The sequence below is a fragment of the Dendropsophus ebraccatus genome, chromosome 1 (genome assembly GCF_027789765.1).
Source record: "Dendropsophus ebraccatus isolate aDenEbr1 chromosome 1, aDenEbr1.pat, whole genome shotgun sequence".
NCBI lineage: Eukaryota > Metazoa > Chordata > Amphibia > Anura > Hylidae > Dendropsophus > Dendropsophus ebraccatus.
The window spans coordinates 47,047,638-47,071,008 of record NC_091454.1 but is presented as its reverse complement, the minus strand read 5'-3'; the positions used below and the strand labels follow the sequence as shown (position 1 = coordinate 47,071,008).

The 23,371-nt window shown below is 39.9% G+C and overlaps 1 protein-coding gene across 2 annotated transcripts in view; it reads right to left on the bottom strand.

The window, feature by feature from the left end:
- LOC138792682 (A disintegrin and metalloproteinase with thrombospondin motifs 2-like) overlaps positions 1 to 23,371 on the bottom strand; it is a 219,319-nt gene that overhangs the window by 5,933 nt on the left and 190,015 nt on the right. For both annotated transcript variants that reach the window (XM_069970389.1, XM_069970396.1), the window contains 7 exons: positions 20,589 to 20,669; positions 18,939 to 19,105; positions 14,788 to 14,947; positions 12,469 to 12,601; positions 9,723 to 9,930; positions 8,688 to 8,817; positions 8,357 to 8,446 (listed from right to left, as the gene is read on the bottom strand). In XM_069970389.1, the coding sequence (XP_069826490.1) occupies positions 8,357 to 8,446; positions 8,688 to 8,817; positions 9,723 to 9,930; positions 12,469 to 12,601; positions 14,788 to 14,947; positions 18,939 to 19,105; positions 20,589 to 20,669 (969 nt within the window). The remainder of the gene's footprint in view (positions 1 to 8,356; positions 8,447 to 8,687; positions 8,818 to 9,722; positions 9,931 to 12,468; positions 12,602 to 14,787; positions 14,948 to 18,938; positions 19,106 to 20,588; positions 20,670 to 23,371) is intronic.

Genomic DNA, 23,371 nt, shown 5'->3' with positions numbered 1-23,371 from the left:
AGAGCCGCACTGGCAGAGAAGAGGCCATTGGCTCCCTCCCTGTCAGTCATTCTTGTGGCCGCAGCGGTCACGAGAGGCCGCTCTCTGCCCCTGGTTTCGGCGGTCGAGTGATGTCACTTGAGCACCGATTCCAGGACAAGGGGAGTACTGGGGGAGAGGGCACAGGGGGGCTATATACTTCTGGGGTACAGTGCACAGGGTGACTATATACTACTGAGGGAGCAACAGGGGGGCTGTATACTACTGGGGGCAGTCACCCTATTTGTACCTAATTCAAAAGGGCTGGTAAGAGAAAAAAATGCCAGTTTTCCCACTAATAAGAAGCAATTCTGTATGTAAATAGTTCAACAACCTTTGTGAAAAGTAACAAAACACATTTACTACTGATGTTCAGCTCGGACCTTCACCTGACAATAGACACCGGTAAGTGGACCTTCACTAAAAGTTGTTGAGTACCCATGCTCTAGTGCAGTGCTTCTCAAACTTTTTGTACTCGGGCCTCACCTGGGGCTCCATATTGATGCTCGGGCCTCACCAACAAACACATACTACTATGCAATGCCAAATACCACCATGTAGTGCACATTATATCCCAGAGCAGTGCCAAATAAGCACTGAAGTGCTTTCTGTTGCAGCTCCCTCTCTCCTACTAACCCCATCACTGTGCATGCGGCGCTCTTGGCACTGTCAGAGTGCCCCACAAATAGTTAATAACCCCACTAGTGCCCCACAAATAGTTAATAACCCCATAAATAGTTAATAACCATAATAGTGCCCCACAAATAGTTAATAACCATACTAGTGCCCCACAAATAGTTAATACCCCACAAATAGTTAATTACCATAATAGTGCCCCACAAATAGTTAACCATAATAGTGCCCCACAAATGGTTAATAACCATAATAGTGCCCCACAAATAGTTAATAACCCCACAAATAGTTAATAACCAGAATAGTGCCCCACAAATAGGTATTTCCCTCAGTAGTAACACATTAGCGACCCACAAATAGTTAAGCCCCCTTAAAGTGCCACAACAGAGCCTCACACATCCTTAATTCCCCCAGCAGTGCCAAATAGTTACAGAATAATCTGCACATTCAATCGCCAACAGACCCCTGGCTAGGACGCGTGGACGTGGGCGGGGCCTCTTCGGTGACCAGGGGAGAACGGGCATGACACAGGCTGGGCTCCCACCTGGCTCTGGTGCCCGCATTGACCGGCCAGGATGCGAGGGCGGAGAATGGGTGGGTCCGCGGTGCCTGTTTAGGACGGGTGGGATCCCAGCTGTGTCGCGCTTCCGGATTAGCGGTGACATCCACCGCTAATCCAAATGTCCGGATCTCCATGGATGCGTATCCATGGAGACCCGGACTTTTGGATTAGCGATGGATTTCACTGCAAATCTGGAAGAGAGGCTGGTGACAGGTGCACTAGCAGGTCCTGCGGGGAGAGCACCACATGTCCCCTTAGTACACCCGGCAGACCGTGCAGACAGGGTCAGTATTATGTGTGACCGCATTGCAGGGTGACCGGGTTCCTCAGGAAGCAACTACAGCCAGGGCACTGCAGCACACAGCAGCAGCCCCAGCTGTAAGTGTCATCCTGCACACCAGACCTCGCGCCTCACTGGACTGTGAGCTGCGCCTCACCAGTGAGGCGCGCCTCACAGTTTGATAAGCGCTGCTCTAGTGTTACCATGATACCTTGTACCCTGGCTAATTTTTTTCACTTTTATTGTTTAAATAATCAATTTCTAGGTTTAATGAAAAGGCTACTAGTTTTTGTGAGTTATATTTTCGTTATTTGGGGTGGATCAGAGAAAGAATTTATAGACCTTGTCAGCCATGTGACTTCCCAACGCAGATCATAACTAGACTGTCCAGGGATTTTGAATCTGTCTTACAGTTAAAGGGCATAATTACGTCATTGACGTGAACATGCCCTTTACCTGTAAGACAGATTCAAAATCCCTGGACAGTCTAGTTATGATCTGCGTTGGGATGTTAAGTACTAAAGGCTTTTGGAAATCCGGTGAACACCCTTTTACATTATGTGAGTTATTCTATGGAAACCTAAACATTTTTAGGCTTGGTTCACACTACGTATATTTCAGTCAGTATTGTGGTCCTCATATTGCAACCAAAACCAGGAGTGGATTAAAAACACAGAAAGGATCTGTTCACACAATGTTGAAATTGAGTAGATGGCCGCCATATAACAGTAAAGAACTGCCATTATTCCAATACAACAGCCGTTGTTTTAAAATAACAGCAAATATTTGCCATTAAATGGCGGCCATCCACTCAATTTCAACATTGTGTGAACAGAGCCTTTCTGTGTTTTTAATCCACTCCTGGTTTTGGTTGCAATATGAGGACCACAATACTGACTGAAATATACGTAGTGTGAACCCAGCCTTAGGGTTGTGCGGGCTGTGGCTGCTGGAAAGGGTGATGGCAGAGGGATGCTCAGTGTCCCTCCAGTGCCCTGTGTCCCTTAATGTCCTCCTGCCATCATCCTCTCCAGCAGCCACAGCCCACACAGCTCTGGGAGTCGGATTGTGACATCACCATTTTATCCAGGAAGTGAAGCCTTGATGCAGTAGTAAGTGCATGGAAAAAAGCACTTTATAAGCATTTGCCGTAATAAGTGTATATTGGTAATTTGTATAACTTTTGGGACTTCTCCTTTAAGTCGCGTATGCATAGTAACAAAACGGCTTATATCTCAGCACTGGAAAAAAAAAAGTATGGGGATTTAAAAAAAAGGGTACATTCTGAGTGCTGATGACTAGCCATGTGCATATTTTAACCCCATGCTTGAAGTTGGTTATTCACATTGGCCATTGTAGCTCGTAATGGTGGTGTACTGACATGGGTGATATAGTTGTTCTTAAATCAAGTGATATAAAAAAATATTAACTATATTGTTTAAAGATCAGAAACTATTCATGTAAAATATATAACAGAGGACATATCTAAATACTTTCTCACAGCACTGTACAACATCATGATGATTATGACAGATGTAAACAGCGTATAACTGTAGATGCAGTGTAATTTATAAAATCTAAAGAGGCAACCTACAGAACTGTCTACCTGACCTGCAGATACCACTATGTTTAAATAGGAAAAATGTGGTAAACAGTTGTCCTTAAGTAATAGAACACATATACATAATATACTGCTTGGATGACTTGAAATAATAACCAGCCCTGTCTCTAAAATGCAGTATAGCGTAGCAACTGTAAAAACAAGGAGGCACGCTGGATTAAAAAAAAAAACACAGGCACCTTGGGAGTACAGAAGTAAAGATAATCCAACTAATATTACATAACTTTTCAACATCAAAGGAACAGTCAGCTGTTAATATTATAGCCATTATTTGAAACTGCACTGCATAGTGATGTCGTAAATCTTTATAGAAAATAAATCATATGACATCATCAGAGAATGTTCTTTTTAACTGCGGGAGTCTTTTGGTAAAATCTGTTATCTGACGTTGGTCATGTATAGATGGATTAGCACTTGAATTCTTCTTGCATTCCTGATACTTTTAAAACATTTCAGGAGAGCAAGGCCAATAATACAGATTATAACATGTTAGGTATTGCCTCTGTAAGAAGTTCCTTAATACAATCTTTTAAGTGGCTACAAGGCAGAGATTGAAATGATTTAACACTAGGCAGCAGCAATGAGTTTAAATTTCCATGTTAAAAAAAACCCAAACATCTTTGGGCTTAGACCAGGGCCCTAACACTGGCCCTGTCTCATTCGCTGGACAAATGTTGTCCTCAGAAACAACTCTTCAAGTAAACAAGCTTTGTTATCTGTTGTAGGAAACGTAAAGGTATTCTATGAATGCATGCTATAATCATGCTGTACAATGTCAGCAGTATAAAATAAGACCCAATAAATAGATGATAGATTGGGCAGTGTTGCACCATATAATGTTTGCAACTTTTACATTATAGTAACTATAAATACAGAAACTAAATATAATTGGTCAGCTCCACTTAGGTTAACAATCCAATGTTCCTGTCCATATATCTCCAAGGAAATAAAGAGATATAAAAGTGCTGCTGTATCCTCTAAAGATGAAGGGAGGTACCACTGCTGGAGGCATCTAAAAGAGACAACTACAACAGCAAACATACAACCTCTACAAAATGTTGTTAATAAAATAATCCTAAAATAAAAGTTCAATATAAAATTCCACAAAGAGTTTACATTAAAATATAAAAATACTACTTACTTCTATGCTCATATATAACAGGCTAAAGTTACAGACCCTATGCTGGAGGCTGCACAAATGATTGGATGTATTTTGGTAAGTAAAACCATCAAACATCAAAACAACAATGTACCTCTAACCCCAGATATATACATTAATGTTAAAGCATTACTGTCATTGAACAGGTCCTCGAGACATGTCAAAAGTTTTGATAGGGTGTTAAGACCCCCAATAATTTCTAAAAACATCTGGGAGAAACGATAAGCTGAGCCCTTCTCTGCCCCCGATTGTTTTTCTGTCTGGCTACAGGAGACTGGCTTCTCAGACTTGTTATAGAATCCATCTCCTTTAGAAAGACTGGGAGAGTAGCGTGCAGCCGAAAGTGTTTCTTCCAGTTTCTTCTAGTGATTACAGGAGGTGTGAATACAAAGACCCTGATCAATCAAAACTTTTGTTAAACGCTTTACAGTTTAAATGGTTTTATGTATTTACAGGTTTAGGTCAGACATGTTTTTTGCAGCATTTACAGTTTACAAAAAAAGTGACTCATGTTAGCCAGAGCCTTGAGTAAAGCAGTCGGCTCTGGGGGCCAAAAATCAAGTAACATCCATAGAGAGTAATGTACATAATCTTACATGAATGTAATTCTGTAATACTTCTGTATTGCAGCAAAATTAAATGTACACACTGGTTTGCCTAGTGATAGCCCCTGACTGCTGGAAAGTCCCTACAGCTGGACCTCCTGCTAAGAGAGTCCTTACAAACCTCCAACTTTAAAGGTGTTATACAAACTTACAACCCTAAAGTAAAAACAGTCATTTTTTACATCATAGATTATTGAAGAGGTTATCCAGCTTTGGGAAAATATGGCCACTTTCTTCCAGAGACAACACAACTCTCATCTCCAGTTCAGGTGTGGTTTCCAATTAAGCTCCATTTACAGAGTTGCAAAACCCCACCCAAACTGGGGACAAATGTTTTGCCGTCTCTGGAAGAGAGCGGCCATGTTTTTCTATTGCTTGATAACCCCCTCAAATGAAGCAGAAGGGATTTATGCTGAAAACAACGTCTCAATTTCTCTGTTTTTCAAGTACACGTTGCGGACACTGACTTGGTGTCACTATTAAGGCAATATTATAACATTGAACTTTTTGAATTTAACAAAAATATAAACTGAGGTATTTCATAACCTTGCAAAGTATTTTAACTGTATATATTATGCCCTTTAGCATGATATTCCCCACATACCATGTGTTAGTAGAAGCAAGATAAAATAAAATATTGACACCCCCTCCCCTCCCTAACACAAAGCAAGCAAGCATTAGTAATTAAATGGGAAAAACTACCCAAACCTGTGTAAACTCTATGATTTTCCTTCAGTATGAGCTGCACCAACAGAATATATGAAGAATAATATATATATATATATATATATATATATATATATATATATACACATACATACACTGCCTAAACTAGAAACATATTTTAAAATCGGTCTGGTTTCCCACACAGTATTTTGGCCATTAATATTCAGAACTTTTATCAGATCCTTTCCTGGTTTTGTTAAAAATTTGGGCCAAAATAAGTTCCAAAATACCTTATGTGACTTGTATAATCTTGTATAATGGAACTCTATTCTATACCAACTAGCTGTGGGGTGTTTCCCATTTAGCACAGTTAAAGGCTTGGCAATAGCGTAGATAAAAAAACACAGAGCTTAGTATGAAGAATTTTTTTGCCAAACAATTGTTCAAGTTCAAAGTGCAATTTTCATCATCCTACAGTCTACTCGCACAAAGCACACAAGGTGGCAGTTTTCTCCTCAGTGAATTATATACGCTTTGAATATACAGAAATAATATGCATTATAATACAACATAGTGCAGTGTTTTACGTTTTATTGTACACCTGTAGGTAATACTGATAATTTGTGTAATACAGTAACTTTTAGGCTAGGTTCACGCACTGCAAAATTATACCAAAATACAGCCATAACTTTGAAGGGGGAAAAAAAAATGTGTAAACGAGTTTGGACAGCTGTCATCAATTACAGGTGTTATTCTATATGGTGTGTGCATTGTCGTCCAATTTCCCATTGACGTCAATGTAGAGTATTTCCTTAAAAACACAGTTGTATATAACCTCAACATTATGGCTGTATTTTTGTGTGTGAACATAACCTTAAGAGGTCGTTTACCTAAACATTTGTATTTAATTAGGGCTGTTTACATTTGTGCCGTGTTCAAATTAGTAAACCTATTATGATGTTTTCTTTCCGTATCATGGGCCTTGCAGAAGTAACTGTTTAAACTCCAGCTGAGCAAGTGTATGGCAGATACAATTTAATACTGATGAATAGGGTGGAGTGGGAATTTCTGTGGTCAGTACTGGAAACACATGGTATAATAGAAAAATTTACTAAAATAGTTAATTATATTGGGGGTTCAGGCAGGACCGTTTCTGCCATGAGGCGAAATGAGTTTTTGCTCAGGTGGCAGATTTTATGGAGTGTTTATAAATTATACCGTCTGCTATACACCACTGAGTTGACCCCTTGACCTGCAAATGATAGTAGGACACAGACATAGAATGCAAGGAAGTCAGGACTGCAAAACTTTGCAGGTATTGTTCTATGTGTCAGACATCACTGCACTACAAGTGATCGCTAACCCTTTATATAGAGCACAAGGTGTAATGGTAGTATGACCATGAAGATGTAAACCTTGAGTAGTCACAATTTATTGACTCTTGTATATGTCAGGTACTTTTATTCCTGGAGAAGCAATAAAGATTTAAGACTTGTATACACACTTGTGGAATTGGAAACTTAAAACTTTTTCTGTCTTGTTCTCACCAAGGATGGAAGGTAGTGCTTGAACAGGGTGATTTATGGTGGAGCTAGATTGTATAATGTAATTCCATCCGTACACGGACGTGTTTTGTGGGTTGGATCTTTGGAGCTCCCAGCATCATGATTATTATTATTATTATTATGATTATGTTTACTTTTTGAAAGTTCGTGCTAGTGTACTGACTAAGTTGGGTGGATGGAGCCACATTAATTACGGATTACGGAATTAATGTGGCTAATGCACACATTACGGATATGTGCATTAGCCCTTACTTACAATTTTCAATACACTTTTGAGGGGGGAGGGGGGGTGGCCATTTCAGGTTTTGCATCAAGCAGCAGAAAACCTAGAATTGTCCCTATTAACTTAGTAACAGTTAATAAAAGGAAAACAGGAAGCTTCACTCTGACAAGGTGTACAAGGCAGGGGTTTCCTCTGTTTCCCCTGCTATTCGCTCTGATTATTGGCGATGTTGAGAGCTGACGCTATGATTCAGGAATTTAGAGCTGGGGAGACAGAGGACATTTGGCCTTCTAAGCAAACATTATGAAAAGAAAGATAAATGAGGGTGATCTATGGTTGGGCAATGGATGGGCACAACGCTATAGTACACAGAACAGGGCAAATTGCAGTTCTCGGAGGGTCACCACTGGTAACCCTGTAAGAACATGTAGTAGGCTTACTGAGACCGGGTAAGTATAGAAGAACAAAACCTCCTAGCATCCAGCACATCTGGCCAGTTGATTTTCACAACACCTAGTACATCTGTGGAAAATCTAAAAGTTCTAGAGGAGAGCGAGACATTTAATGAATTACGGTTTTATAGTATAACTGAACCTATTTATTTTTATGATTCTGATAACATATACTTTTTTTAAAGATACCTTCATTCAACCTGCACATATCTGAAGTAAACATGTTGGTATTGCCTACAGGTGTTTATAGCCACTTAGATTTAAATAAAAGAATTTTCAGATAGTTTAATAAAAAATAAAGAAATTTGAAAATTAGCCACTGTTTTTGGCATGTGATGCACTGCTACATTGTGTTCTTTGCTGCGATACAACATTATAAAGCATATAAATAGAAACTCTTTTGTCAGTGCTACAGGGAAAGAGTGTAAACAGAAGATGGAAAGTGCAAGAATAAAATCAAAAATAAGGAACTGTTGCACAAAGTAGGAGAAAAAGAGCCAGAGTCCAGAGCAGCGACTGCACTGAATGCATGCATTTTATGCCACAGGCAGAGTTATAAATAGGTCTTTTACTTGAAGATATTTTTTGGTTTGAATAATCTGTGTCTGGTCTAGAGAGCCACTGGACAAAATAATTCTTCTTTAATAAATCCGAAGAGTTTCCTAAAACAAAGAGAAATTCCTTGGTTAAAACAGGTTATGCCAGATAAATAACAAAAAACACACACAAAAAACAGGATTTTGCCATAGAGCAAAGTTGGGAAAATCAGATGTGTACCACCTTTTGCAAAAAAAAAGACTGTGAATAATTGCCATGAACATTAATTTGAAGTCCGTTATTTAATACATTATGTTTTTTAGGCGGCCGTATATTGTATATTTGTCCAACACTGCAATAACTTACCAGAACATGAAGGCAGTCTGCAAATCTGTACTGTTTCTGGTTTCTCAGTATTACAGTTATGTATTTTATTGTTACTTGAACCACAGATAACTTGCCTTTCTTGAGTTCCATTACCACAAGTTACAGAACACTAAAAAAAAGAAAATAAATAAAAATAATTTACACTTCAAGATGTAGAGGTGATATTCTGTATAATGTGAACAATTCTCTACACTGGTGAATTAGAATGAATACACTGCTAATAGAATATATACATTTAGTATACATTAGTTTTAAGACCGGTAATGTATGAATTGTTTTTGAGTAGGCTTTGGTGTAAAATTGTCACAGATTTTGAGCAATTATTTAATTTCTCATAAACCCTGACTTTACCTACAGTATGTTTTGTACAAAAGTTTGACACCAGCGCACAGTAACTGACTGCAACTATTTTACTCTAGTTTCCTGCATTGATAAATACCCCCTACCCTATCTATATGAAATGCCATGTTACATATTAGCAGTATAGCAATTATGCTTTCGCAGAATCTTTATGCTGTAATTCACTTACTGCTTATTGTTTTTATTATTATTTCTCCTTAAAGGGGTTATCCAGGATTAGAATGAGCACTCACGGTGGTAATAAAAGTCAGCTCCATTCATTTAGTAGATATGAACTGCAAAAACCCACACACAGATTAAATTTAGCTGGATATAGGTTGGTGCTTTTTTTTTGTGAAAAAAAACCCCTAGAAGCCAACATTTATTTTAAATTGCAAGGACGTCATGGCGATTACCAAGAACCCTAATAAGTGGGGTAAACAACTGATCTGTGTTTGAAATTGGCATATTTACAACATGGGGTTTCAAAGGAACAAAGCAAGGAATGCCATCTTTTGTATGTTGCCTTTTATGAACAGTACACATCATAGCACAGACCACAGATACCATTATCATGTGTCAACATAAGCCCCACAATTATACAAAACAGGAAAATTTGCAATAAGGCTGAAATAAAAAGATAAAACACATCCCAAAAGTAGTTCGCATACATACTTGTGACCATGGTCCTGCTCTCCACTGAACGGGGCATGGTTGGCGATTACAAGGTCTTTTGGTTTCTGGGCGATTCTCACTGCAGTATTTACTGTGCACAGATCTGTTTGTATTGTCACTCAGAGGCTGAATGCACCTTACTGTGCGACTTTCATAACCTGATTTTCCACAAGTTGTAGAGCATTGCTCCCACTCTCCTGTCATCCATCTGTTTGGAATCAAAAACGGAATTAAAAAACAAACACATAATGGAGTATTCAAAAAAAGAAAGCATACTTGCTTGCCCTGATCCCCCACCACTGCCATAATGAAGACCCTGCCTAGTCATTGGCTGAGTGGACATTTGTTGCAGGGATGACATGTCAGAGGAAACCATGGAAATCAGTGGTAAAGCAATACCATCAGAACGGCAGTGGCAGGAAATTGAAGCAGGTGAGTATGCTGTCAATGGCACACACATCATTCTAAATTAAATAATCATTTTGTATAAATGCAGGCAATGATCAAACGACCAATGAAAAATCATTCTTCGTTTGGTGCTGACACCAAAATCATCGCTAATCATTCTCTAACCTTTTGCTGTAATTCCACATACTAACGCTGTGATTTAACATCGGTTCACTAATCGTTTAGTGTAATTCTACATCGTTCCTTCATTTGTTGGGATCAGAGGGAGTAAACGATCGTAGTAATGATCGTAACTAACGACTATCAGTCTGTGTAATATGGTGAACGATTTCAGGTTTACAATAAACAATCTCGTTTTGTGATCGTTTATCACTAAAAATCGCATTGTCTAATAGGATCCTTAGCCGAGATGGCATATGAGCCACAAGCAGGATTGTGGGTGGAAGGGAAGGAGGTGTTACAAACCTCAGAATACCGGGAGTTTAGGAAAACTCTTTGACACTTTCCACTAGAGAATAAAGAATGTTTCTATATTATGGAACAAACAGAGAATTGTGAGAATTGTAGAGAATTGTGCAGGAGACACATGGTACTTTTCATATATGACTGGTCAGAGTGCTAGGAAAATTTATTGGGAGCCCAATGCCCTAGTTAGGAGGTTGCTGCCCGGGACATCTGCATCCCATACTTGCTCCAAGAAACTGCTCTTTTGAGTGTACTTACCTACTATGTCAAACAGGCTTTTTGCTCTTTCAGTGTTGGAGACAGCAGCAGGGAGGGGAAGCGAGTTGTACAACAGCCCAAAGAGTGGACAAGGGCAATGAAACCTTGATGACGACGCAAAGTTAGCATGGTTAGAGAGGTGTTTACTTTCTTTGGGGGGGGAGGGGGGGATATATTATTCTATTTAGTTATTAATTGATTTTTACTATATTTTTTCCTTCCCTATGAGGGCACAGGATAGCATGTACACCTTTTCTTTGTATTGCCTATTGTTCCCATATACAGATTACTGGTAACAATTAGGCTATTAGACCACTGATACCAGTGATCAGTAGAGTAATGCATAGAGGAAATGTAAAAAAAAAATAAAAAAAAAAGAATTTAATACTTCTTAGATAAAAAGGTCAATTTATAGTAGGTCAGAACAAGGCAATGCACAGAATTAAAAAAATAAATAAAAGTAGAAAAACAAAAAACTTATGCACATTTGATATCACAATTATCACATTTGACCCAAATAATAAAGTCAATTTTGCAATACTGTGAACTCTGTAAATGAAAAATGACGGGTCTTAGATGCTGATAAGAAAAAATAACCAATGAAACATTGCAGGGTTGGAAAGAGGATAAAGGGGTTATCCAGTATTAAAAAAAAATCTCCTTTTTCTCCAGAAACAGCACCACTGCCTTTTATATGTGGTGTTGTAGCACAAGCTAATTGAAGTGAATGGGCTTAAAGCAAGTACAGGTAAAGCGCATTAAAGGGGTTATCCTAGCATGAAAAGACATGGCCACTTTCCAACAGAAATGGCACCACTCTTGTCCTCAGGGTATGGTTTTGTGGTTTAATTCATTGAGGTCTCCCCTGACATGTTTAATTGGGTTCAAATCAGGTAGGGTCACTTCAGGACATTAACAGTGTTGTCCCTAAGCCACTCCTGTGTTGTTTTGTATGTGTATCTAGGGTCATTGTTTTGTTGGAAGGTGAAGCTTCATGCCGTCTGAAGTCCACAGGACTCTGGATCAGGTTTTCATTAAAGGATAACCATCATTCAGCTCACATGGTAGGATACTCTTAAAACTACAGCAAAAATGTGGGCCGCACCAAGTGAGCAGTCTACCAGAAGCACCAAAGCCTTGCACCCTAAGTGTATTACAATGCAAGTCTATGGAACTTCAGGCAGTTTCGTAGACTGCTTGCTTTAGCAGCAGAGTACAGTACATACCTGTTGCAGTTCTGACAAAGTATCTTGCTACGCGAGCCGAATCATATTTACCATAAAAGAATCTCTCTACTTTGCTCTGTTCAGCTTTCCCTTAACCCTGACCAGTTTTTCTGTCACAGTCCCCACAGTGTGATGCTGCTACCACCATGTTTCACTGTAGGGATCGGCAGGTAATGAGCAGTGCCTGGTTTTCTCCAGACATGATGCTTCGCAATGTTAGATTAGTTTTAACTAAGCACCACTTTGTAAACTAAACTAATTCATGACAGCAACCCCTGCTTTAAAAAAAAAATCTTCAATTGCAAAGAATGTTTATAGGTAGGACCCACAAGAAATAACTACAGGTTAAAAGCCATATTAAAAAATAACACTTTCAGGCAAAAACTTACATCGGTTGTGAACACTCCTGCAGATTGCAGGCTCTGCGAATGGGCTTTAACTTTGGAATAGATTCACACAACTTCTTATGGACCATTTTATGGTCTGACTTTCTCCGACATCCATATTTTGTAAACTGATTGCCTTAAAAATAAAAAGTGAAACAGATTGTTATGGTTGGTGTATTTTGCTGCCAATTGTAGGTATAAAATTAACACATTCCTGATATAGGCCATTTTACTCTCTTTTTAGAAGGGGTTTATTTATGTAAGAATCTTAAATCGATGTACCTAATAATGGTACATTCACTTTAAGCATGCTTGTGAATAAACATATCTATCATAAGATAAAAACAAAAGTATTGTGCAGAACAGATTGTCTTTTTCTGACAACAATCTTGGTTAGCATTTAGTAAGACTGGCTTTGCACAGCTGGATTCAGCCATTTTTGGAGGGGGTTGGGAAGCCCTCAATCTGAAGATGTGAGGGTCCCAGAGGTGTAACCCACATCTAGGGGCACTTATGGCATATCCTGTGGATATGCAATAAGGGTCCCAGATGGGTATACCGCTTTAACCATAACTTGGGATATCTGGGGCCAGATGATGATGATGATAATGATAATAAGGCAATTCACTTGTAAAGAAAGATATTAAAAGTAATTTGTATCCAGTTTTATTTCCCTATCTATTGTTAATCCCATATGTCAAAAGGAACTCCCAGTAGCATCTTCAGGAGCCAAGTAAAACTGCCTGCTTAGCTGTATTTGAAAGTCCAGCCACCGAAGGCTGGATGAGACTGTGGGGGGGGGGGGGGGAAGACTTCATTCTCAAGACAGCTGCGGGTCCAACCTCTGAGGCCCAAACAAGGATATGCCATACATTTTTTATACAAATACCTCTTTAACTGAATAGATTTAAGGGTTTGAAATATTTTTGGGGATTAAAGTTTGGGGCTATGCATTCTTAGACATTACTTTGATAAACCATTGTTAAACCATTGGCATCAGGCATCAATCTAGGTAAAGTAATAGTGGCATCTGGGAAAGCAGAATGCATATTACTGGTGGTAGCAGCAAAATGACACTGTTAAAGTATGGGAAAGTTTGGGTTGCTATACAGGCTGGTACTGTACCCTCAGTTGGTAAACTGCTGCTCTTGAATAACCAGCAGGACACTGCAAACAGATAATACAGCACTGTATGGGTAAAGAATGACATGCCACAGATGTAGAGAAGTAGCACGATACTAGGTGATTAGCCGTGTTGAAGGGGAGGTTTGGTGTCTCTCCTGACTTTACAAAGAGGCCCTAGGTAACCTAGAAAACACTTTGGGGGAGATTTATCAAACATGGTTGCTCCTAACAACCAATCAGATTCCACCTTTCATTTTCCACAGAGTCTGTGAGGAAGGAAAGGTGGAATCTGATTGGTTGCTAGGGGCAACTGAGCCAGTTTCACTTTACACCATGATAAATCTCCCCCATTGTCTCTGAGATGCAATAAATTGTGGTACAATATATCCACTTTCTCTTTGTGCTAAACCTTTCGATATGGCTAATCACCTGGTATTGTGCTACTTCTCTCCGTCCCACCAAGGAGCTGGTGTGCCCTGGATGTCTATTTGAGAAGCTGCCTGCATTGAGACTATCATTGTATTGCTGGTTTAGATAGTGTGCTCTTAGCACAAACTCAACAAGTGATTAGATCCCAGACCTCAGTTTCCTTTCACCTATTTTATCTGCTGAATCACCCTATGGTGTGCCTGGTTATCTCTCCTCAGCCTTTAGCCTCCTCATGCCATGGACAAAGATACAATACACTCTTGTTCATCTGCAGTCATGCAGTGTTCTCTAACCCAAAACTCTCCAGCAATAAAACTTCCATGTGCTGAAAATCACTAGTAGAATATACTGAAAAGCCACAAGTAGAAGATCACTGTAGTATGTTGTCTAGAAATTTAGTTGCACATATATTGATCAAACAGAATGTTAGAGCCACCAGCATAAGCTGTGTCAGTACAGGAGTGTGAAGATTTAAACAGTTTGGAGCTCATCGTCCATAAGGTACTGGATGTTACTGTATTTCTGGCTCATTGTAGAAGGAATTACAAAGACTGTCAAACAACATGACTAGATAGTAGCTATGGCATGGCAGGAGAATTGCAGAGTAGTAGAATACTTATTGAATTAAATGCTCTCAATGTCTGTAAGTATAGGCATATACAATATAACCTGCTAACCACAAAAGTGCTATTGTTTGAGTTAAAACACATATCTAGTATTAAATACTATATTTGGCTATTCTGAAAAGCAGAAATACAGGTTGATTACCTCCTCCACACGGTTTAGAACAATGGGACCATTTCTTTAAAGCCCATTCATATTCAACCACATCCTCTTCCAGAACATAGTTGTTACCTACATTTAAGGAATCTTCATGTATCATGTACTTATAAGACAATGAAATTTTAGCATTTCCTTGAGGAATTACCTGAAATACAAAAAGGATGTATTTACATATTTAGCAAACTGTCAATGTTATTGTGCAGGGGGCCCCCTAAGAGGCGACTGGTTAAATTTGACACTAAATTCTTTTTATTTAGCTGAAACTTTATGGACACGTTGGCCTTCCTAACATCCATGTAATGGTAAATACATGTATTGCAATAAGACAGCAATTCTATTCTTTCTTCTGGTTCTATGTTGTGCAATGGAGACAGTCAAAACCTATAAGTATCTGGGTGTGCTCTTCAATAATAAGCTGGACTGGGCTGATCACATAGACACACTGTACAGAAAGGGCCACAGCGGGCATTACCTGCTTAGGAGGTTGAGAGCCTTTGGAGTCCAGGGGGCACTACTTAGGGGCTTTTTCAACTTTGTAGTGGCATCAGCCATCTTCTACTGAGTGGCCTGTTACCACGATGCCAAGCTCCCTCTCCCTGCGGTTTTTACTGTTTTTGTGAATATTGAATAAAGAAGATTGAACGATGAGTGCCTGTTCCTTCTACATACTTTGTTCTGGATACAATGTGGCTAAGTACAGCTTGTTTTTTGTTTTGTTTTTTGCAGAAATCAATAGTACAGGCTATTTTAAGAAACTTTGTAATTGGGTTTATTAACCGAAAAATACATTTTTATCATGAAAAAGCAGTTTAAAACTCTCCCCCCTGTCTTCATGATTGTCTATGGAGAAGGAAGGGGTTGAGGGAAATGAGGCACCAAAACAGGACAACAAAGAGTTAATTTACAGCTACATCACAGGGCTATCTCCTCTGACATCAGCACTGACCTCTGAATACCAGCTTCACATAGCTCCCTGCTGTGTAATCCTTTGTTCTCTGCTGCCGACTAATCTCCCTCCTCCCCCTTCCCTCTTCATAGAACAGACAGAGTCCGACTGATGTAAAACAGTCGAGATTTCCTGATAATGAGCAGTGGATGAGAGAGAGGAGGGGGCGATGGGCCTGGGGAAAGGCTTTTTGAATGCAGGTAATGGCATATTTGCTTAATAAACCCAATTACAAAATTTTTTTAAAATCATCTGGACTATTGACTTCTGCAAAATATTTTTTAACAACAGTGACACTTTAACCCTTTGAGGACCAAGCCCATAATGACCCAGTGAACTGCGCAAATTTTGAATCTTGTGTTTTCGTTTTTTCCTCCTCCCCTTCTAAGAGCTCTAGCACTTTCAGTTTTCTATCTACAGGGCCATGTGAGGGCTTGTCTTTTACAGTAATAGTTGTACTTTGTAATGGCGTCTTTCATTCTACCATAACATGTATGATGGAACCCCAAAATTATTATTTATGAAGATATAAATTGGTGAAATCGTAAAAAAGAATGCAATATGGTAACTTTTGGGGGGTTCCTGTGTCTACATAATGCACTATATGGTAAAAGTGACCATTATTCTATAGGTCAGTACGAACACAGCCACATATATATATTTTTTTATAAAATCCTTCGCCTTAAAAACATTAAAATCCATAAATCCCCAGGCCAAGAAGGCATTAAGGAATTAAGTCCTTTGTTAGCTAGACCCTTATTCCTAATATTTAAAGATTCTATATGCTAATAAGGTACCGATATTCAAGAAGGGGTTAAAAAGTGATGCTGGAAACTAAAGGCCTGTAAGTCTAACATCTATGATGGGTAAAGTATTTGAGGGTTTTGTAAAAGATAATATACTTAATAAAAATGAAAAACACAGCACCAGCATGGGTTCATAAGGAAGTGGTCCTGCCAGACTAATCAGTATTAGTATGCATAAGTAGGAGGTAACATACAAGCTGGTGGGTGGGGAGGTGTTTATATGTTTATGCATTGAGAATATTCACTGCTGGTATATATATAAATGTGTGTGGTATACTGACTGATGGTATATGTATGCATTTGGCTGGTTAGAATTTTACTAATAGCTAGGATAATATGGCAATAGTTGTAACAGAATTGATTCTAGCATGAAGAGTGTGTGTGTGTGTGGTGCACCATTTTGATTTTCACCTCAGGCAGCAGAAAAGCTAGAATCGTCCCTCCAGTAGGCACACTGACATTTAGGGCCAGTTCATACGGAGTAAAACTGGCAGAACAGGCCTTCTATGAGATGGCTTGGGCGCCTTCCCACCCCGCTTCGAAGAATTGTCAATTCTTCTGAGTGGAGAGGCGCAGAGAGAAGAGGCGCGCGAGTCCTCCCATAGACAGCCTGTATTATACTGAGTTTGTCAGGATTTTGCGGAGTTCTGTAACGGAATTCTGCCAGTTTTACTCCGTGTGAACTGGCCTTTACACAAGGCACAGCAGCATAGAACTTTATGGATGATAGGAGATAAGAAGGAAGCTAAGATCGCCTTCAGCAGGCAGAAAGCTGAAGATGCATGGCCAATCTAAACTCCCTCTACCCTGCATACACAATGCCCACCTCAGCATTCTGTGTTCTGTTCTGATCTAGCTGTAACAAGGGGCAGATTCACCCTATCAACAGGTAAAAGACAGTGCATTGCAGAGAAGGGAGACACCTAGTGACCATGAAGAATCGTCTTTCTGGGGGGTAAGATGAAATTTTTGGTAAATGAGATGATTTATAAACATGGTAGGAATCAAATATGGTATGAAACAGAAGGAAGTTTTTTAAAACAAAAGTGATAATTTAGAGCATAGATGCAATGTAACTATAAATGCATGCAGATTAATAATGTCTCAATTTATGTTTCTGCACATCATCAGACATTTCAGGTGCCTGGAATATGGCACTGCATTAGAATATTGAAAGGGGTTATGTAAAGGTTATGTAAGAAAAATAAATGGCACAAAACAGGACTGTAAGAAAAGATAAAACAAAATTGTTATTTCATGGGGAAAACATTTAAGAAAACATAAGTCAGAAAAAGACAATGTTCCACTAAAGGCCATGTTCACACGTACTGTATCGGAAGCGGATTTTACGCTGCGAATATCTGCCCATTCACTTGCTTCTGGGGCTTACGTCTTTTCCCGGTGTTCAGCCAACCAGTGTGCTGCGGCAGAGCAGTGCACTGAGTGGCTGAGTGCTCGGAGCCTTAGAAGCAAGCCAGAGCGGGGACCCAGTAAAGTATGTACCCAGGCCACGGGGGTTAAGGGTGCTGACTTTGACATACGAGTATGTCATCCCATTGAAGTGAATGGGCCGGTACGTATGCGTGAGCGTACCCTTAGAATGAATTAAAAAAAAAAATATTTTGGTAATAGAGATGAGCGAACCTCAAGCATGCTCGAGTCCATCCGAACCCGAACTTTCGGCATTTGATTAGCTGGGGCTGCTGAAGTTTGATAAAGCCCTAAGGCTATGTGGAAAACATGGACATAATCATTGGCTGTATCCATGTTTTTCAGACAACCTTAGAGCTTTATCCAACTTCAGCAGCAGCCGCTAATCAAATGCCAAACGATCGGGTTCGGATGGACTCGAACCCGAACCCGGTTCGCTCATCTCTAGTAATGATGTAATTTGCATATAGTCTAAAGACATTGGGGACATTTAACAAGGGTATTTCACCTATTTTTTTTTTTAATCTGCCTGTTTTGAATATTCACAAATAAATTCGCATAATTCGGGATTTGAACTCAATTTATCAACTGCGCAATGAAAAAACAAAACACCAAAACGGATGAAGGCCTATGTCTGGTAAGTAGCAGGTGAATTTTTTGGCAAAATATTCTGTGAATATTCTGCGATTATTTTTATTCACAAATTTATGAATGTTTATTGAATTAGTCCTATTCGGCTGGGTAAAAAACAAACAAATACTCTGTAGAAAATGTGCACGTTTTAGACTCAATAGTAAATGTCCCCCATAATGGTTATTTTATGTGTCTTTGTAGGTTCTTTTATCTGCTGCAGTGGCAATACCTTATTGTTAGATTAAACATAACTTTCTACTAGAAAATAAGAATATGAAGAGAAGAAAAAAAAAAAAAGCAAAAACCCTTTAGGGACTTACAAGAATTACAACTGGACTCCTCAAAGGCCCCATAGTCTGAATTGTTTCCCGGTTATCATCATTCCGATATTCCCATTCAATGCCCATTTTCACAAATACTTTTGAATCCTGAAGACTCTCATTCTCATCATTTAAGAGGAACTTTCCAGTTGCCTGATTTCTGATAGCTGGACACAAAAATAAACATGAAATTGCTACATGTAATCCAAACTTACTATCCACTTCATGAAAAAGGGTTAAAACACATAGTAGATGGGACTGTGGTAAAAAAAGGTATTATAGGTATTGAAAATTACTTTCCACTGAATGAATGAAACCCAGTAGTACCACAATCTTTTTGTCTGTTTAGTGGCTGTGATCATGAAAACTATGCATGACAGTTGCATGTCTCTCTCTTTCTCCCTCTCTCCTTTATTTCAGGAAATAGTTTAATAGGTATTTTTAATATTCAGGGTTACCAAAGACGTGGATTCTTTACTGAAAGAGCAGTGAGACTATGGAATTCTCTGCCACATGGTTTTGTCATGGCTAATTCATTAAATAAGTTCAAGGGAGGCCTGGATGCTTTTCTTGAAAAATATACATTACAGGTTATAGATTTCATGTGATAGGACGCTGATCCAGGGATTATTCTGATTGCCATTGGAGGCTGGAAGGAATTCTTCTCCCTATGATGGGGCAATTGACATCTGCCTCATAAGGGTTCTTGCCTTCAGCACGGTAGGGTTTCTGTAGGTTGAACATTATGGACTCCTTTTTCAACCATATTTAACTATGTAAAAAAAATGTAGGTCACAACAGGAGTGTGTGCATCATAGATAGAGCTGCAAATCCATAAAGGGCAAAAGTGGTGCTGTTTCTGGAAGAAAGTGACCATTCTTTTCTAAAGGTGCCTTTACACAGAGATTTATGTGACAGATTTTTGATACTTAAGTGATTGTAAAGCCCTTCGGCGAGGTCTTTTAAAAAAACAAAACAAAAAAAAAACAGCACCAGAATTGCTGTATTTTATCAATCCTTTTCAGAAAATACGTCGTAAGAGATCAAAAAGTCATATACCAGATCAAAAAGTCCCAAACCAGCTCCAAGTGAAAGATAAGAACACTATGGATCTTTCAATGTGGCTACAGTTTTTGATGTTTTTTTTAGGACGATAGTTTCTATTGTGCCAAAGTGGTAATAGTTCAAAAAAAACTATACAAATTTGGTATTGCCAGTTACCCAGAGAATACATTTATTATGCTATTTTTACCAAACACTGAATAGCGCAAGATTAATATAAAAATAAATAACTTTTAAAATTATCCCTTCAATACAAAATTAACAAAAAAGAATAGGTTTTAAGAATCTGCAAATGACGGCAATAAAAAGTATGTTTTCTTGCAAAAAACAAGACCTCATATGACTACGTGGGCAATAATAAAACAACGATGCGATTCTTGTAAGGCAGTAATGAAAAAAAGTATGAAGATGGTTTGATCATTAAGGCTCAAAATAGGCCGATCACTAAGGGGTTAAGTCAGAAATGGATAAACAATGCTCAGATGTGTATTCATATGAAAACACCTGGAGGAAAAGAGTGAATACAGGTCTTAGTATTGTGGATCTAAGCATACAGATAACATATTTCAGAATGTGTTCAGTACTTACCGAGATGGTGAGTAGATGTTTCTGTTTCCTGAATGAGTAAATGCCTTGCTCCAGCTGGAATTTCAAATATCCTAATGTAACCTGTTGGGAAAAATATAAAGAATTAACTAGACATTTAAATTAGACATGTCAAATTATAGCAGATAAGCATACTAAAAATACTAATAGTAAATGATACATAATATTTTTGTTTAGGACTGCAACATAACAGAATACAGTGGTATCTTGGATTAAGAGTAACTTGGATTAAGAGCGTTTTGCAATAAGAGCTCACAGTTTTTAAAAATTGTGACTTGCTTTGGTTTAAGAGCTTCCTGTACTGGGTGGGAGGCGGAGCAGGGAAGGGGCATGGCCTGAACAGGGTGGTCTATAGAACTGTACTATGACCCAGAAGGTCTCCCTCACCTTCGAAATCATAGCACATCCACTTAAGGCTGGGGCTTGCATCAGGGGACAGAACTGTGGAGGTAATCTCTTCATAGTTGTAACCCCTTTCTCCCCAGACAGAGAGTGCTGCATGTATGTGCACACATCTGTACTGCTCATTCCTTCATGCTCCTTGCAGTCTCTGTCAGCCCTTGTGTTTCCCATCCTGTACTATACTGTGCCTGCACTCACACTCAGCCATTATGGGGATCTGCAGTTCCATTCTGTATCTACAAACAGCTGATGTTTTATCAGGTTTATGCACTTACTATACATTATACCCCACATGCTGATTGCTCTACTGTACAGTAACTTATTATATAACATACCCAGCATTTTCTAAATGTTTGTTTCATCTGTTTTACATGTTATTCAGAATTTAAAAAATCATTATTTTTGGGGTGTGGAGCCAATTGTCTGCATTTCAGTGATTTCTTATATGAAAATTTGCTTTGGTTTAACAAGGGATGTGGATTACAAGCACAGTCCAAGGCACCGTTGTATATTGTTGTGGGCCAATATGTGATGCTATGGATGTCTACTGGAATGGGGATTTGACCAGAGGGCAATGATGACTGCAGGACCTGTACTTTATCATTACACAAAATAGCATGTCCTTCCTAGAAAGGAAGGATGAACACCCCCTGTAACTGTGTGTAATAAAACTAGAAGTGTCAGTTGATAACATTCATCACTCAATATGCTGGCAAATCAATGAGCTTAAAAGGGTATTCTAATTTGAGCTTACTATCCTCTCCCCATAGAGGATAACAAGCTAATTGTTGGGAATCCGACTGCTGAGCCCTACACTGGCCCCAAGAACTGACATGCAATTGCCCTGCAATGCATGGAGTGCCCAGTGTGCCTGTGCGGCCACCATTTCATTTATTCTCTACTGCAGCGTTTCCCAACCGGGGTGCCGCGGCACACTGGTGTGCCGGGAGAACCCGCCAGGGGTACCGCGGGATCTTGGTGGGAAATGCACGCTGTCCCTTCAAGCATCCCGAGAAGCTGCGGCCACGCAGTTTCTCGGGATGCACAGAGCGCTTTGATGTTCCGCACGCACTATGAGCGGGCAGAACATTAAAGTAAGCAGAATATAGGAGCAGGAAGTGTCAGCATCCTGCTCCTATATTCACTCCCATAGGCTGCCGGCGCTTCATGCCAGCAGCCTATGGGAGGCCGGGACGTGACCTCTCCGGCAGGCGTGATCCTGTGATGTCATCACGCCTGCCGGAAGTCCCGTCCCCGCGGCTCGCAAGATGGAGCCCGAAGAGGAGGAGGAGCTGCTGCCTGCAGCCACACAGCGCGGATTAGGTGAGTAGGATGTTTTTTTTTTTTAAGGGGCAGAGCAGGGGGCATTATTAGTTCACGGGGGGCACCTCTGGGGGCATTATTAGTATATGGGGGCATTATTAGTATATAGGGGCACCTCTGGGGGCATTATTATTGTATGGGGCACCTCTGGGGGCATTATTAGTTCATGGGGGCACTTATGGGGGCATTATTAGTATATGGGGGCACCTCTGGGGGCATTATTAGTATATGGGGGACACCTCTGGGGGCATTATTAGTATTTGGGGGCACCTCTGGGGGCATTATTAGCTCATGGGGGGCACCTCTGGGGGCATTATTAGTATATGGGGGCACCTCTGGGGGCATTATTAGTATATGGGGGCCACCTCTGGGGGCATTATTAGTATATGGGGGCACCTCTGGGGGCATTATTAGCTCATGGGGCACCTCTAGGGGCATTATTAGTATATGGGGGCACCTCTGGGGGCATTATTAGTATATGGGGGCACCTCTTGGGGCATTATTAGTATATGGGGGCACCTCTGGGAGCATTATTAGTTCATGGGGGCACCTCTGGGAGCATTATTAGTTCATGGGGGCACCTCTGGGGGCATTATTAGTATATGGGGGCACCTCTGGGGGCATTATTAGTATATGGGAGCACCTCTGGGGGCATTATTAGTATATGGGGGACACCTCTGGGGGCATTATTAGTATATGGGGGCACCTCTGGGGGCATTATTAGTGTATGGGGGCACCTCTGGGGGCATTATTAGCTCATGGGGGCACCTCTGGGGGCATTATTAGTTCATGGGGGCACCTCTGGGCGCATTATTAGTTCATCACAGCAGGGGATCCTACATACAGGGGGCACAGCAGGGGATCCTACATACAGGGGGCATCCCACATTCCTACTCGCTTTACTGCACATATCACCAAACAGTGCAGTTACTTTGGGAGCCTACAGGAGGGAGAAAGGAAAGGAAGTTGCTAGAAATGTGCGGAGCCTAAATTGTTTGTCTCGCAGGTTCTGAAGAGATGAAAAGTAGCTGGAAGAAATC